This window comes from Sinocyclocheilus rhinocerous, unplaced genomic scaffold (assembly GCF_001515625.1).
Source record: "Sinocyclocheilus rhinocerous isolate Xijiao unplaced genomic scaffold, SAMN03320098_v1.1 scaffold1600, whole genome shotgun sequence".
Classification (NCBI taxonomy): Eukaryota; Metazoa; Chordata; class Actinopteri; order Cypriniformes; family Cyprinidae; genus Sinocyclocheilus; species Sinocyclocheilus rhinocerous.
The window spans coordinates 932,872-946,173 of NW_015665129.1; the positions used below are offsets into that span (position 1 = coordinate 932,872).

General features: G+C 38.2%; 2 protein-coding genes and 1 non-coding gene across 3 annotated transcripts in view; all 3 read right to left on the reverse strand.

Annotated features, from left to right (window-relative positions):
• Nucleotides 1-2,038: 2,038 nt before the first annotated feature.
• On the reverse strand, nt 2,039-10,067 carry tbc1d25 (TBC1 domain family, member 25). Its single transcript, XM_016542164.1, has 7 exons — nt 9,752-10,067; nt 7,580-7,689; nt 7,313-7,467; nt 6,778-6,902; nt 6,179-6,367; nt 4,862-5,137; nt 2,039-4,779 (listed from the first exon to the last, which is right to left on the reverse strand). The coding sequence occupies exons 1-7, from the start codon at nt 9,794-9,796 to the stop codon at nt 3,067-3,069; spliced, it is 2,613 nt and encodes an 870-aa protein (XP_016397650.1). The 5' UTR covers nt 9,797-10,067; the 3' UTR covers nt 2,039-3,066.
• A 437-nt stretch (nt 10,068-10,504) lies between these two features.
• trnah-gug (transfer RNA histidin (anticodon GUG)) lies at nt 10,505-10,576 on the reverse strand. The gene has a single exon. It is a non-coding gene; the product is annotated as a tRNA-His (tRNA).
• A 1,214-nt stretch (nt 10,577-11,790) lies between these two features.
• nt5dc2 (5'-nucleotidase domain containing 2) overlaps nt 11,791-13,302 on the reverse strand; it is a 13,314-nt gene continuing 11,802 nt past the window's right edge. Inside the window, exons 13-14 of the mRNA XM_016542165.1 lie at nt 13,072-13,136; nt 11,791-12,972 (exon numbers count right to left, since the gene is read on the reverse strand). Of these exons, the coding sequence (XP_016397651.1) occupies nt 12,711-12,972; nt 13,072-13,136 (327 nt within the window). The 3' untranslated portion in view covers nt 11,791-12,710. The remainder of the gene's footprint in view (nt 12,973-13,071; nt 13,137-13,302) is intronic.

Genomic DNA, 13,302 nt, shown 5'->3' on the forward strand with positions numbered 1-13,302 from the left:
TTTTTTTTTCAGGATTCTTTGATATCCAAAGATCAGCATTTATCTGAAATAAAAAGCTTTTGTAACATTATACACTATACCATTCAGTATAATTTTTATAATTTTTTTGGGAAAGAAATGATAGAAATTAATACTTTTATTTAGCAAGGATGCTGAAAATTGATCAAAAGTGATGATAAAGGCATTTATAATGTTACAAAAGATTTCTATTTCAGATAAATAGTGTTCATATCGGTATCGGAATTATATCGTATCGACCAAAATTAAAAAATATATATCGTGATATCAATTTTGGCCATATCGTCCAGCCCTACTCCAACCCCAATTAAACACACCTGAACCAGCTAATCAAGCTCTTACTAGGCATACTAGAAACTTAAAGGCAGGTGTGTTGAGGCAAGTAGGAGCTAAACTCTGCAGGACACCGGCCCTCCAGGACCGAGTTTGGGCAGCTCTGGCCTACATCATGTTTTCATTCAATGAAAAATACATCGCGGAGCAAAGAGGAAACTGACAACGTGCTGACAAACAAGACTTTTGGTATGAAACAAAGCCTCCTCTCTCAAATGTTGTCATTTTTTAAGAAATTCAAACAATACATACCGTTTTATGGCTCTTTAATGTGTCGTGAAAGATCGCTGAAGCGCCTCAGTTAAAGCAGTACTTGAACCGATCATCTCTTCCTCTTTACTAGTTACAGCATGAAATAAACATGAATGAACATCAGAAAGGTTTCTTGTTTCAACCGCGGAAAGACATCAATACACACCATTTTTCAATTTCAAATCCACCAAAGTCAATCTATTTCCCAGTCCGGTGACGGTCTGGTTTGTTTGGCGGACAAAAATGGCAGATTCGGCGTTATGATTGGTTAGATCGTCTGTCAATCAAACTCAATTTCTAACAAGTACAGATGTCATAGGTGTATAAATTATAAACACCGCCCTCATTTTGGCGACGCACGTTTCCGTAGTGGTTATATCTCATGACCATCCCAGTAGAATCCTGCAAGCCTGTAGACAACTGCCGCATTGCACTGATTGAAACTTTTGCACAATAATGGAAACTGGAAATCACATTTATAATAAAATATGCTTAAGTCACACAATTACATTAGAAACAGTGGTAAACATGCAAAACAAAAAAATAAAATGACATAAAAGCTGTGTGCCAAGAATATTGCTTTTACACTTATCCAATAGCCAAAGATACATGAAATAAGTTATTTTATCAAACCAACAATGCTTCCAAGACTTACCATTTTGCCGACCATTTCAAACAAAATATTTTGGAAATTTACACATTTCTTTCAACAACAAAAAGCTCAAACGGCCTATGGTGTTACAGGAAGAAGCAACAAACATAATAATACATTAATCGATAACAAAAATAATTTTAAATACGAAAGCTTTCTCTTGGTAATCACTTCCACATTGAACCGCAGTGTTTTGGACCATGGTAGCTGGTCGTTAGCCGAGTGACCAGCTATCATACTCTAAAAACCAGCTCGACAAGCCAGTTGCAGGTTTGTTGCGGGCCCAAGATGATCTACCACCTTAGACCAGCTAGAAACCAGCTACCATGATCCAAAAAAAAAAAAAAAGAGCACACACAGATTAGGATGCAATTCCAGCAGGGATTGCATTAACTCTTTGTGTCTAAAGAAAGGTCACTGATCAATTAATATTCAGAGAATTTATTGTACAAATAGAGGTATTGCAAGCATTCAATCTAGCAAGTCTCTCCATGGGTATGAGTAAAATAACTGCCATACAGAACCAAACCATAATCAGAGAAACAAACATACAAGTAAGTACAAGGACTCATCATCACTGTTCCACTTTCCAGAAAAATCTTTTTTTAGTCCATGTGCAGGTTTAGAATTTTAGCACTTAGAAAAAAAACAAAACACTTGGTATTAAGACATAAAGAATGAGTCTAAGGTTTCCTATGAAATGCATTCTGCTGAAGGCATTAAACACTTTTGTAATACTTAATAATAATAATAATGTAAATTTTTTTTTTAACAGCAGGGATCCTTGATTTTTGCCTCTTGATGATAAAGTAGTTATGGCAACGAATGAACAGACAAACCTTTGGTGGAAGAAGGATGAAAGCAATGAAATTATATTTACACACAGAAAAAAGAGAGACAAAAATGCCTAATTCAGTGAAATGAGGCACTTCTCCAACAAAGGCAAGGATAAGTGAAACCAAATGACCAGCCATTCTCCATGTTGAGTGCTGCTTTACCAAAACATCCACTGCATGTAGAGCTACAGGTGACAGGTCAAATAGCTGTTGTACACTAGAGAAGATTTCTACTGGTAGTTCAGAGATCAATTCAAGATTGGGGCCGAATGTTACCTATTCTACAACAGGTGGTTTCACATTGATGGGATACTGGATAATGCATCAGCACCTTCATCTCTGGTCAAATGTTTCGTACAAACAAAAGTCAAGGCTTAAGGTACTCATAAAGCACAAATGACAAGTATCAGTATAACAAATACACCTTTGCTGCTGGCAATGTCAAACAAATTCATGAGTACATTTCAGAGAGCATCTCAAAAGCTTTACTTGAGTAAACATTCTCCTCCCTACAACAACAGAGCTACGATAACCTCAAGAGGATGCTGGTGACACCCTTTTTGCCAAAATAAAGATTGCACACAGAGAAATAAATAACAGTATAATCTTGTTGCTTTGTTTTAGATAAGTTAGGTTACTATAACGGGTTTTTACGTGTCCATAATGTGCCTTTTGAAAGTGTTATTTACAAAGTGAAATGAGACACAAACTGGCCTGCCCTTTCAAAGGACAATCAATAAAGTGCAATTAAAAAAAGATACAGTACAATGAAAGGGGCTTGACTTGTTGGACAGCGAAAAGGAGACATGAGAAAGTCACTAAGCTTTGGTTGTTAACATAAAACAATACAAGTCTTCTTAAGCATGTGTAAAGCACAAAGGTATGCTGTGACTCAGCAAGGTACAGTAAAACTTGCTTCTGGGTCCGTTTGTGGTCCGGAGCTGGTTTCTGGAGATAATCTACTACTGCACAAAATCAGGAATCAGATGGAGAGAGGGCAACAGGAGTTGTTGGAGAGGGAATGGTATTGGCCAGATTATAGGTTGAATTCGGGAAGGTACCCTGAGAGGGCTGTACATTGAGGAAAGGAGGTCTAGTTGTGGGTGTCTGGGGGGTTGTTGCTGCTGTGGCTGGGGAGTCCAAGCTGACTTCATCCCCTTCCTCCGAGTCCCATACCTCACTCTGCAGGTAGTCTGCAAAGAGGGCTTTAGCTCGCTGTAGAATACGCCCAAGGTTGTGGCGACGGACCAGGCGGTCAAAGTGCATGGCCAGCTCATTGTAATCCAGGCTGTTTTTAACAATGTGGTCACGATGTTCCAGAAGGATAGACAGGCAAAGGAAAAGCATGAAGGGATTCCCTTTCCCAAACTCTTGAGGAGGAGGAAGCGAGCAGGGTTTAATTCCGCCTCCTTCTGGTTTGTTTGTGTTTGGAGAGGTTACGCCAGACCCGGTGGGTCTGCATGGCGAGGGAAGATTGCTGGAGAACGCTTTGGGCAAAGACGGCGACTTGCCAAAGGATAAAACGGGCGAAGAGAGAAGCGAACGATTGTAACCCTGTGATGGAGACGCCAGTAAAGATTTCCCTTGGACCACTGATGGGGATTGAACCCCAGTTTCATTTATTACAGCTGGTGAGGACATGAACCCCCCAGGAGGTTTATCAGGAGACACGGCTTTGTCTCCACTAGAGGAAGAGGATGTGCATTTTGAAAGGGCATCGGGAGACGCCGTTCTCCAGCTGGATGGAGAATTAGATGCTTCTGGTGAATGATTTGAGCTACTCTTCCAATTTGGTAGACCAGAAGGAAGAGATGATGCTGGGGAAGCTGCTTGACCATTGGGAGAGTCTCTTTGCCCTGGAGAAGACGGTGTATGATTACCGATAACAGGTTCCTGCTCTCTAGGGTCATCCTCACTTTCCTCTGTGGACTGACGGACCGAGAATGGCAACGTGGCGTGTGCAGACTGAAACTGTACTGGAGATAACATAGGATCAGAGCAATCGTTTTCATTCATCTCAAAGCTGTCCTCGTTTCGGCCACTATAGTACTTGAATTCCCCAAAACTTGCCTGCTTCTCAAATGAGGGAGTTGGAGCTGTGACCTCATTCTTGACTATGTCATCTACACCGTACTCTCCTTCACCTTCCTTCCGAGGCCCCTTCTCCTCCTCTATGATGAAGTTACGTCCCCCATCTGCCTCCTCTCGGGACGGTCTTAGCATGTGACGTCTCCTCTGCCTTTCCGTCTGCTTCTCTTCCATCTCCTCCATGTCCACATTCTGATGGTGATTCTGCGAGCCATTGGACTGATCTGCCTCAAGCGCTGGCCCCAGAAGCTCCACCTCTGTCTCAGGTGGATCAGGCGGCAAGGAGCTCCAGGTGACCTCCAGCATTCTCAGGGCATCATCAAAAGCGAATTCACGCTTCAGCTCCAAAAGCAGCCAGCGGTAACAGAAAAACAGATCATCTGCACCTTTTGAGACTAGGTAGGCATAAAACTCAGGGTCTGAGTACTGCAGAAGCAACTTGAGATGCTGGAACTTAATGGACATAAGTTGTCCGTCAGGGCGGAAGTTGCCCTCAAGACGTTTCATAATGCCACAGAAGCAGATAAAGGCATGAGCTTCGTTGTCCATGACGGCGAGGATTGGCGAGGCAATGTCACTCATGCCTTGGCAATAAGACACCTGTGAACGCAAACAAGGACCATTTATTTCCCACAGAATTAAAGGCACATCCTGTTATCGAAGGGTATTACTGCGTGTTTACCTGTGGGTGTGTAATAGCAAAGGTGGTGAGGAGGTCTGTCAAGGCAGTGAGATGTGGGCTGTCCTCTGAGCCTGCGTAGTAAGGATGTGCTCGGTCTGTTCGAAGAACATCTTTCAGAACGTTTCCCCTGATGAACTCCAGGTCCTCTGTGCTGACCCGTTCTGTCCATTCGCTCTTCAGCTGGTCGTACTCTCTTGTCTTCCTCTTCATGTAGTCCATTCTCTCTTGTCCTGTCAGACCATCTGGGTACACATTAAGGAGGTATCGCCAAACAACCTGTCACAAAAATACAGAGATGGAAGAGAAAAATTCAGCTAAAAAGAGAACTACCTGCCACATCAGACTCTTTAAAAGGCTTTTTTTTTTTAAATGTGCACTTTATTATTTTATGCACATATGATATAAAATAATCCATAATTTAAAGTATGGTAATAAATTATATAGAATATTTTTCCAGCCCTGAATACAAATGATTGAGTGTTTTATTAGCTTTTCATTAAATAAATATTATAAAAAAACAAACAAACATTAACTATAATAATTTGTATTCAGAGCTAAAACAAAATTTATATACAGAAAGTAATAAGATAATATCCTCTAGTGGTAGATTAATTAAAAGGGGTCATGAACTGAGAAATCAAAATTCCCTTGATCTTTTGACATTTAAGAGGTCATTGTGCTATAAAAAACATCCTGTAAGTTTCAGAATTCAAAATTTTCTCATTAGTCTAAAATCAGCTTATATTGAACCCAATCTGCCAAAACAGTAAGTTGTGGAATGTGCCACTTTATGTGGATTCGTTTACAAACAAGGCACAGTTTGACACAGGATTTTCAGAAAGATTGAAAGACGATGATGTGCCGACTATATTGGATCCGACAGTAATGTAGAAAAACATTTTTTTTTGTTTTTGTCAATTTTGTTGCAAACCACATTTGCAAAGTGTTACGTGGTCACTCTAGCTTTGTCTGTTATTACAGATCTTTGATATGTGCTGAGTATTCATGCGTTTTTAACCTAAATCACAAAATTCTCCATCTATAATGGATGTACACTGTCAATCATACACAACTGTTAGCCAATCTTACCAGTAGGCTTTTATTTCCGAGTCTACAATCTGCCACGCCTATTCAAACAGAGCGTTCTGATGAGGGGGGTCAAAACAGGACAGAAAATAGCCTATTACTTCTAAATTATGATATTTTTGAGGTAAAAAATCTTGATAACATTATAAATGCACCTCAGAGAACAGTAAAAAATAAAAAACAAAGGCAGTTCTTGGCCCCTTTAAAAAAATGCCAAGTCAGTCTGGTTACCTTGCGTAAGGATGGCTCAACTCCACCATGATATATACGAAGTCTAAGTTCCTCTGGTCGGGTTAGTTGACCTTGGCTATTCAGGTAACTGTGGAACTCAGCATCACTTAAAGGAGGCTTGAATGGTTTCACCTCCTCCCCATAGGACCAACTCAAGGCCTGCTGCACACGTGATAGAGTGCGACCCACCTAAATGTGACGGTAGTTACAAAGTGAGAAATAGACATAAAAATGTTCACTATTTGTATAGACTTCTAGCAAAAATCTATGGTATTAGGTGGAAGACAGGTGGAAAGAAACATTCCTGTCACATAAGATATCTGGCCCATGATTAATTAGCTATCGGTGAGATGCAGAAAATATTCCCTCTATCTTCAAATTAATATATCAGTTTGTAAGCACAAAAGCAGCACAAAACTGCTTCTTACAAGAGCAAAAGAGGGCTTCAGGGACTCCTGAAATATCTAATGACTTCAACTGTTTGAGGGTAATTGCCATTAATTACAGTATCAAGGCAGTAGATTGTGAATCTGACTGACTGCAGCAGACACTAGCTGGTAAAACAGCTAGCTGATAGGGTGAAGAACATCATGAGTAACCTGGGACAGCAGGGACTGTGTGAAAGGAAGTGCGGCAGAAGCCAACGACCTCTTCTCTCCCTGCAACTGGTCTGAGCCAATCACATCCTTAGGGCTGATTATGTCCCAATCCTCCAAAACAGGACCTTAGGAAGAATATGGTGGGAAATCATTAAAGAATAATGATAATATTTTTTTTTTACAAATAATTCGAGACTGGATTAGTTTTATTTACAGGTAAATGCAGAATGTTAAAATAATTCTTGTAACCAATATATACAATATGTAGACTCTACAAAACAACAAACATAGTGGAAAAAATATGCATATTCTCAGGACAATACACAATCATTTGAAATGAACAGCAACTACCAAAAAACAACTTATAATTACACAGTTTTTTTATTTATTGATTGATCGATTATTGATTTGTGGGTAGTGAATGACCAAACTGGAGAAATCATAAGGGAGGCAGAGCAGTCAAAGATTTTCAGAATCTACTGAGTTTGACAGACATTTAATACTGTCCAAATAGAAGGATGTGGAGTTCACTCACTGTCCTCTGATGGTTTGATGTCCATCTTGAGCTGGAGGAAAGGCTTTGCCGCACTGACAAACGCTGCATCTAAATCCCAGTCGGACAGCAGAGACACGTAGACCTCCACACCTCCACGGTCACGGGACAGGTAACTTATCCCAAAGTTGCGTTTCCTACAGGGAACCAAAGAAAAACGACAAAGAAAAATTGTTACCACTGTATTTTTTTAATAGATCTAAATGACAATTAGCACAAAACAAATACATTTTGCAATTTCACACTCACCCATTCAGCTCAAATGCTCGTATCAGGATATGCTGCAACACCTCCAGTGAGGTTATTTGAGGATCAACAGCAAAGGAGCGGAACTCCACTGGTAACACCCCTTCACACTTCTGCAAACAGACAGATTTTAAAGGTGCAATTTTAGAAAAACAAAGAAAATGGGTAACAATGCCTATTTTACATAACCCTGCGTTGTTAATTATCTCAAGGTCCTGAAAGGTTAATCACTCTATCCTCTGAAATGCAAATCACCTAATCAGGTGACATTATTTATTCAGGTGGATTTACTGGCCATTGAGTCTCTATCAATGTTGCAACCAACCATGGGAAACTGACTCTGGCTGTACAGATTGCTTTGAGTTTGAACTTTACTAACACGTGCTAAAACACCTGCAAAACACAGCACGACAAGGTCATCTGTCCCAAGCAGACCATATTGCAGCACATCTGTCAAAGTTCACACTGAACCTAAATTCTTTTATCATTCCAAAATTTGTAACTTCGGTTGCCATTTGATACTGACTCTTGAGTGCTGGGACAAATCAAGATATGAAACTTATTCAAGGAATAATTCAAATTGTTCCGAAATATTCACTCATGTGTAGGTGCGTCTCCAGCTTTTTTTTTTCTCCCTTGCCAAAATGTGGTTTACTTGTTATTTCAGTATTTCTTATTTACTATCATAGCATCTATTCATATTTTGACTTTTATATTTTAATTTTAAGTTTAGCCAATTTGTATGTTTTTGTCATTTTTATTAGTTTGTATATACTTCTATTAAGCCTTACTTTGTTTATTTCAGTTTTAGTAATTTTAGTACTGAAACTTTAAGTTAATTTCTAAAACTCACTAAGTTTTTTCGTCTAATATTTATATTTTGTGTTGTTTAGCTTTGTTTTAGTTATTGAAAATGAATAGTTTTAGTTAACAATAACACTGTATCATTATGGATCAACACTGTGAGAAACAGAAGTTATGTGGCATAAATCATGACAAATCTAGTATTCACTTCCATGAACTAATGAATTGATGCTACAGGGTGGTTTCAAAATGATTTGCAGTCATCACAGCCAGGCACAGGATATCTTGAAAATACTGACATAACCATATTTCATACATATTAACATTTCATACGTATTAAATAGCATTTTATTTGTCACTTTATTTGTAAAAATTACAAATTACTTATGTACAAGCTGTGTGACAGCTGACAAGAAAAAACATGCATGTAACCTACAACTATATAATTGAGTAATTGGGAAATCGTGCCATTAAAATAGCAGATAATTTTTATCCCATGTCTCAAGAATTAGTGTCATGGCAGTGATTAATCAAAAGTTCACTGTGATTAAACTAAAATTCAGTGACCTACATTCTCGTCTAAAGAGGCTTCTTAAAAAACAGAGGTGCTGTTTTAAAATGGGCCAACATGTAAAGTGCCATTTAATCATTTATGGCGGTTCTCTTAGGCCTGTATCTGAAACAATACCTACATGGCTTTCAAAAAGCGGATACACTGCTTTTCGTATTCATTACAGCAGACCTGAGAAATGACTGAAAAACAAGCGAGGGAATTCATGGCAGGTTGATCATGTGACACTTGAGAGCAAACATGACTCACTATCAGGTCAGCGGTATATATTTGTGTACGTTTTTCTCTTTACGACGTGGCTTCACAAATAAATATACAAACATAAACATTATTACAATAACACAGAATAATGATAAAGACGTAACTGCACATGATTAACGTGTATATGTCGAACAATTATATGACACAAACAACAAAACATAACTAAAACAAATTAAATAGAACGACAAATGAACATATTTCTACAAAAAGTGTGTGTCACCTAAGGATCCAAGCAATACGATTATTACACACCCTTAAAGAATGCACGTATGCCCAGTAAACGAATGATTAAGATGCGATCACGCTTTGTAAACAACAAAGATGCCAGCGAAATCAAGCGATGGACATGAAGACCAGGGCTGTTAAAAAAGCTCCTCGACAGACGCAGACACGCAACCAGACACTGTCTCCTGGCCTGGCTGGACTACGTGGACTGCTGTGTGTTATTGTGTTTTCATCCAGCTCTGTGTGTGTGTGTGTGTGTGTGTGTGTGTGGTGTTAGGGTTTGTACCTGCCGCTCGGTCCCCACAATTTCTCACCTTGACTTTGACACGAACTACCCCCCTCTCCTCCTCAGCCGACATGGTGGGTAGTCCGCTTTGGGGGTCCCGTTCAGAGATGCGTTGTCGTCATCCAGTAAAAAAAATTAAAAGTACAATAACAATGGATGCGGTTACCCGTTACTCCTCTTACTGCTAGTAGGCAGGTTCAATGAAAACTCCATTAACAAGAGACTAAAAAACAACCAATATCCTGCTGACACGTTTCAAAATAAAAGCCCCGGTGCAAGACAGCAAAAGGCTTTCGTGTCTTAAAAATGGGAATGTTTGACTGTATTTTATGACAGGTCGGGTATGATTGACTCGGGGAACCAGAGCTTCGTCTATTTAGATCAATAATCATGACATAAGTAAGAAGGCATTACGTTTGCTATGTGAGTTAACAGCAACAGGATATGACGCCACTTTGGCATTACATCATTGGATTCATCGGGGAATGCATAATGCATGTACAACAAAAAGAAAACAAAATATTCAACGATGATTTACGGGCAGACAGATGCAGACATTTAGCTATTATTTAAATGGATTTAAAAAAAAATATGTCTTACATTCACCGATGACAAATAGTATTAAGCTATATGCTAATAAATAAAATATTCTCAATTATTTTTATAAGCAAATATATCTACACAAAGATGTTTGTGCATGAATTACATAATGAAGTAGCAGTAGGCGTTTTATCATCCATAGCACAAACAAACAAAAGAGCTCAGCTTAGCCTTACGTTTATGCCGTGACCCGGATTCGAACCGGGGTTGCTGCGGCCACAACGCAGAGTACTAACCACTATACGATCACGGCGAGCTACCCAGCAGCTGCGCACGAGAGGCAGTTTTAGACCATATAATTAAACAGAACACATTTCTTCTGTTTATATTTCAGCTTCTTTATATCTCAGAGAGCTACTCGGCAGCTCGTCGATGATTTTGTGAATATACTTACATTTTTTTTTTAGGATTCTTTGATGAAAGAAAAGCGTTTAAAATAGAAATCTTTTGTAACATTATACAGCTTTTTACTATAATTTCTGATCCGTTTCTACTTTTGCTGAATAAAAGTATCAGTTTCTTTAAAATTCCCAAACTCCTGAATGGCAGTGCATCAAGGTTTCCTCAAAAATAATAAGCTGTTTGTAACATTGACAATATTACATCTTTTAGAATAATTTCTGAAAGATCATGTATGGAGATAGAATGCACAGGACGCGATTCACAAATAAATGCCAGGCAAAGGTGTGGTTGTGACATAAATATATATTTGTGAATGTTTTTTTATTTGCAAATCTCATTTTATTTATTTGTGAATTTAATTCGTGTTTGTGAAACTTTGATTTATTTGTGGATGTCATTCTATTTGTCAATATGTTTAATGTTTGTTAATCTCTTTACATCTAGTTATGGATCGTAATCTATTTATTTAGAATTAAGCAACAATTCTATCTCCATACCAAACTCCTGAATGGCAGTGCATCAAGGTTTCCTCAAAAATAATAAGCTGTTTGTAACATTGACAATATTACATCTTTTAGAATAATTTCTGAAAGATCATGTATGGAGATAGAATGCACAGGACGCGATTCACAAATAAATGCCAGGCAAAGTTGTGGTTGTGACATAAATATATATTTGTGAATGTTTTTTTATTTGCAAATCTCATTTTATTTATTTGTGAATTTAATTCGTGTTTGTGAAACTTTGATTTATTTGTGGATGTCATTCTATTTGTCAATATGTTTAATGTTTGTTAATCTCTTTACATCTAGTTATGGATCGTAATCTATTTATTTAGAATTAAGCAACAATTCTATCTCCATAATCATGTGAGACTGAAGACTGTAGTAATGGCTTTTTATTCTATCACATGAATAAATTACATTTATTTATAATTACATTCTAAAACAATATTTAAACAGAAAATCATTATTGTAGTAAGAATTCACTTTTTTAATTTCACAACTTTTAAAATATGTGGGTTAGGTGTTTCATTTCTTAAAGTTAAAACAAACATGACAAATATTAATACAAAGCCTTTTATTTGATTTTTTAAATTGTAGACTAAGTACATACAAAAGATGACATCTTTCTTGTTCCTGGAAAACTGAATTTAGCAGCATAGCTATTCACAGATTTAACTGTAAGCAAACAATGCTCTGATTGTACAGAAGCTTAGTCTAAAGCCACAAACAGTGAGGGCTTGCAAGGTCAAAAATAACAACAGCATTTGATTTGGCCCTTCAGGAGCTTCCATGTATGTAAATACAGCTGTCATTTAAAAAAAAATTATAATTTCTCTACTAAATAATAAGCTGTGGAGACTGGTATTACTTGCACATATTTAAACTTTTATGAGGCTTGGCTACATGATTACTGTAGTGTGGGGAAGGTAAGTAACATTAAAACACCAAATCTATGAAGCTATTTGACCTAATCGCACTTGTAATCAGACCTACTGTATTTGTAACTCATATTGTGCATTTTTGGCCAGCGGCTTAATACTTTGGCCTACCAGAGTAAACAAAGTCTGGGTACCCCAAGTGTAGTTTCATTCCTCCTGCTATCATGATTCATGTCAATACAAACATAACCCTGTTGCAACTACAAAACTCATGACATACAGGTTTAATCTACAAAACCAAAAAAAGAGAGAACTGTAAACCACTTAACATCTAACTATGATTAGTAAGACGTAATGCAACAGCATCAAATGTAAAAAAGTTAGAGATAAGAACACAAGGATAAGTTCATCAACAAGCCCGTCTTTAGCTGTCCAAGGTTTGAGAACATTGAGACGCATTGTAACATAACATCCAGCAGGTGGCCCCATTGTATGTGGCGTTCATGCAAAAAGTGCCACGTCTCCAATGCTATAGAGACACAAACACACACCCCTCATTTCACTTTTCAGTTCATATTTGCACATTAAACCTTTGGCGGTTTTAACGAATATGGGCCATCTCTTCTAAGAAGGGTGTCTTCATGCAGCCAGTGCAGAGCTGGTCCATCCAGAGCGGGGCTTCGTGCTGCAGGGGCGTTCGGCGAGGGTAAAAGGTGTATGAGAGGTCGTAGTTCAGCAGGCAGCTGATAGAGGCCATGTAGAGGTCTGAGAAACGGCACAGGCGGCGGGAAAAGTAGGTGGGGTTGTGGCAGGTACGGAATATGCTGCCAAAGTGAGGGTTGAAGAGGTTCTTGGTGACTGCCCTGTAATAGGAAATTGGGAGACGTGTTACAATGGCTATAGTCCTTGATCTGTTCATCAAGTGAGTTCAAGAATTTGTCTTTTTGTCTGGTTTCACTCACCGTAGCTCCTCTCTCTCTTTCAGCCACTCCTGCAGAACCTTCTTGGACTCAGGTCCCCGATTCATCTGAAAACCAAGATGGAAATAGGTCACTTGTCCAAAGAAAATGTTTTTTCTGCAGATCAACAGGGAAAACTTTAGGAAGATGACCTTAAGATGAAACTAAAGACATCATAGACATATATATATATATATATATATATATATATATATAAGTCTATATATAAACTAA